Source organism: Tigriopus californicus, chromosome 4, assembly GCF_007210705.1.
Source record: "Tigriopus californicus strain San Diego chromosome 4, Tcal_SD_v2.1, whole genome shotgun sequence".
Classification (NCBI taxonomy): Eukaryota; Metazoa; Arthropoda; class Copepoda; order Harpacticoida; family Harpacticidae; genus Tigriopus; species Tigriopus californicus.
In genome coordinates, this window is record NC_081443.1 from 11657580 (window position 1) to 11661247 (window position 3668).

At 40.3% G+C, this 3668-nt stretch overlaps 1 protein-coding gene across 1 annotated transcript in view; it reads right to left on the bottom strand.

Moving 5' to 3' along the window:
- The window catches only part of LOC131879186 (SKI family transcriptional corepressor 1 homolog-B-like), a gene marked incomplete in the record, with an annotated part of 7196 nt that extends 4028 nt beyond the window's left edge, over positions 1–3168 (bottom strand). The window contains 7 exon segments of the mRNA XM_059225430.1: positions 1–48; positions 120–207; positions 279–786; positions 1986–2213; positions 2288–2431; positions 2514–2687; positions 2801–3168. Of these exon segments, the coding sequence (XP_059081413.1) occupies positions 1–48; positions 120–207; positions 279–786; positions 1986–2213; positions 2288–2431; positions 2514–2687; positions 2801–2926 (1316 nt within the window).
- Positions 3169–3668: the final 500 nt, after the last annotated feature.

The following is a 3668-nucleotide window of genomic DNA, read 5'->3' on the forward strand; positions in this document are numbered from 1 at the left end:
GCCGCTGATGCGGCTGCGGCTACGGCCACGGCCACTGATCGTGACATTCTATAAAGAATGAGTATGTTGAAGTATGTAAAAACAGATCTCAATTGCAATGATAATAAAATGAAACTTACCCAAGCTCGTCAGAAAGATGCCTTCGTTGCTCTAACCAATGGTTCAAATCAAAAGCTGATTCTTCCGATTTGTGTCCAACTTTCTCTTCTAAAGTGATATTTCAATTGCAATTATTATTGTTATCCTCATAAAATTTTGAAAAACACCAGTCTTCTTACCAAAGTGTGTTGGCTGTCCGTGAGTTAGGAACGGATTTTTTGACCATAAAAAGGGATATGGAAATGGAGACCAACTTCCAGGGTATGCTGGTCTGGAAGGACCTCCATGGGGTGGCCAGACCACTTCAGATCCTGAGGTTTTGACCTCATTGGCTTTGGCTTTGTTGTCCGTATTTGGGAAACCGCCTACTCCATTCACGAGGCCAATCGAGTCCAATGTAGGAAAAGGCGGGAAATACGGGAAAGGAGGAGGAACAGGGGTGCCAAAGAGCCCCAAATCTGACGGCTGAAAAGGGTTGCCACCCGGATTGTCAGCAATGGCGTTCTTCTGCTTGAACTCAGATTCCAACTTCATTTCCTTGGCAAAGTTGTTGTGGTGGCGAGAGTGATCAATTATGGACGAGGAACTTGTTGATCCATGTCCCATGTGAGACCCACTCGACAGCATCCTCTTTCTTGTACCTCCATTAAACATGGCCTTAATGTCCTCCCAAGCATAAACAATTTCCTAAAGGGTGACCAAATGGAAAATAGCTTACAATACGTAAGCGGATTTAGAGAAGACATTTCGGTTGAAGGGTTTCTAGTAATTTTTGTATTTCAAAGGCTCCTGTTATTCTTTCAAAAATAAACTGGAACACATTTCGTTTCCCATGAAAATTAATCTTCATTTAACCTTAAACCAATTTGAACGTAATACAATTCCATTTTCAGACAAAGTTGGCCACTTCGAACGATTATATTAAGAACGTATAAATCTCAATGGGAACGACGTTTCTCTGGTTTTGTTTTCACATCATTCCATATTTTTAAAAATTCACCCTTTTCCGATTGGTTTACAAAAAGCCGAATTCAAAATACAGGTAAAATATTGCACATAACAAAATAAATCACTCAATCAAATCCAATCACAACATACTCTTTATGTCTAGTTGATCGTAACTCTTTACTATTCTCTAGTTACAATAGAAACTAGTTTTGCTCTGAGCCTATGTGAACTAAAACAGGTGATAAAGTTTAGCAAAAGCCTATTTTTTTACAGGGACCTTTGTTGAGTTAAAAATATACTAGGTTGAGTCAACGATCACATTTGATTCTACATTAGATCGACCCTACATATGAAAGTCGTTGATGAATTATGTATCACATCGATAAGGGATGTGCAAAATGGATTTTAAAAACCTAAATTAGAGTTATATCCGACTAAAATAGGAAGATAAATGGTTCCATTATGAAATATTTTTAGGGTAAAGTAATCAAGCAAATTTTTCAGAAACCAAAATGCTTTACTTGGATCTTTTTTTTTTTGGTTTGACATGAACGTTGAGGCACCTTTGTCTTAATTTGCCAAGGATTGTTGACAAATTTTCAACAAAGTAATGCCTAAACCTTGTATTAGAGCAATCTGGGATATTTTTTTTTTAAACCTCTAGCCATTTTTTTTCGCCTGAAAGCACTTTTCTTCTGCCTCACATAATTTCCGCCCCTTTCTTGCAACTAAACCATAATTTTGAGGATCATATTCTCACTAGCCATAATGAAGTCCGCAAGATAAAATAAATAGATAAACATTGCAAGTCCTTTCAAAATTCATCAAGCTATAGCCTTATTGTTCCAAAACCGAAAATTTTGATTTGTCACACATTTCGGGAAGATATTTTGAGGGGTTCGAGTCATTTAGCTTTGAGTGTGATGTGCGTGTCTTACCTCTGGTGGATCTCCAAGGAGTTTAGTATGTCTCCGCCAAGAGTTGAAGTTGGCGGCATCGGGTTGCACGTACTTGTCGCTCTCTGCCAAACGATGGGAATGGAACACGAACTTATTGGGCGAGAAGAACACGCCACAGATGTGACATTTGATGCACTTGGCTCGGGACGAGTTGTATCTGGCGGGGACAAATTGACCTCGACAACCCCACGCACACTCATGGAAAACCTGAATCACGAATAGAGAATAAAGTTCAAGCTTATGTCGACTTGATCAAATTGTTTGTCCACGTTGTTAATTACCTCGAAAGCGAAATTTTCGGGTAGCTTGGGCGGGGAATTATCCCCCAAGAAACTCTTGCAGAGCCTCTCAGCCTCTCTTTTGGTGATCATTCCGCATCTCCGAGACGAAATTGGCATGGCCCCAGCTCGTCGTAAGATCTCCAACTAATTGAAATCAAAGCAGGAAATGCACGAGTTTTGAGTTGACGATTCTAACCCTTTCATAGGTATTGATTAATCAACCGACCTGGACAGGTGTACATTGGACGCATGTGATGCCTAATGCCACTCGACGGTTATGGATTTCATTGTATGAGTATTCCTTGAGTAAAGTGTTGGATATCTGAGCCAAACACAATCGCTCTTTGCCGTCCATGGAAAGAGACACGATACGAATCCCATAAAGGTAAACTGTACCCACCTAAAATCAAAGGAAACAAAAATGAACGAACTAGTACTATTTTCAGGTTTTGTGCATGTTTAAAATGCAAACTGGTTAAAAAAAAACAATATTGTCCAAAGATTACATTTTACCTGATTGGGTTTCATTTTATTCCGATTAGAATCTTCACTTTTGACCAGAGGATATGGATATGTGATAAACGGCGAATCAGATCGACAATAGTGGAAATTGTCTTTAAAATCGGAGGCACTTTGCATTGCTGCCACGACAAGTTAAGCGGGGCAAGTCTTCCATAAACCAAAACAGTGTTAGCTTCTCTTCTTTCAATGACGTTCCACGAGGATTTCCAAACCACTGCCGAGTAACCCATTCCATGGAACAATCTTCCACTCTTTTGGAACACGAGCGCTGAAACTTGGGGAGGGGCCTCGACGGTCTCGTCCAATCAGATCTGATCCGTGGCAAGCCAGTTTGGAACATTTCCTGATACTTGAAGGAACCCGGTTTTGCCGCGCAATTCACTGTTAGAAGGGGAGGAAGCTCTCTCCTTTTTCGGACTCTTGAGGGCTTTGGAACAAGCAATTTTCTGGTGAATAAAACTACCAATTACTCGGTGAGAACGAGAATGGAACAACCTTGCGTGTAGGGCGACGTGAATAGAATTGTAAATTTATATTTAATCAGAACGCTTGGGACACATTCCGACGTAAATATGGCACACTCCTGAATATATTGGTTATGGGGATCTTTCTCTTAACAGAATTGGGAGCGGGGATGTCAGTTATGTCGGGTGGTTCTGCGGAGAATTATATTGTCCGGATCAAGCGTCATTGATTTTAACGAGAAAATCACCTTCAACCAAGGGCTGGCCAGAGAATAAAAGGACTAAAAAACTTTGTTTCCACCAAGTAATTTGTAGTAACTTTGGTCCGTTATGGCACCCAAGAGACGCATAGGATGTCTTGTTAGACCACCAATGTTGTAGATCTGTCTTGTAAA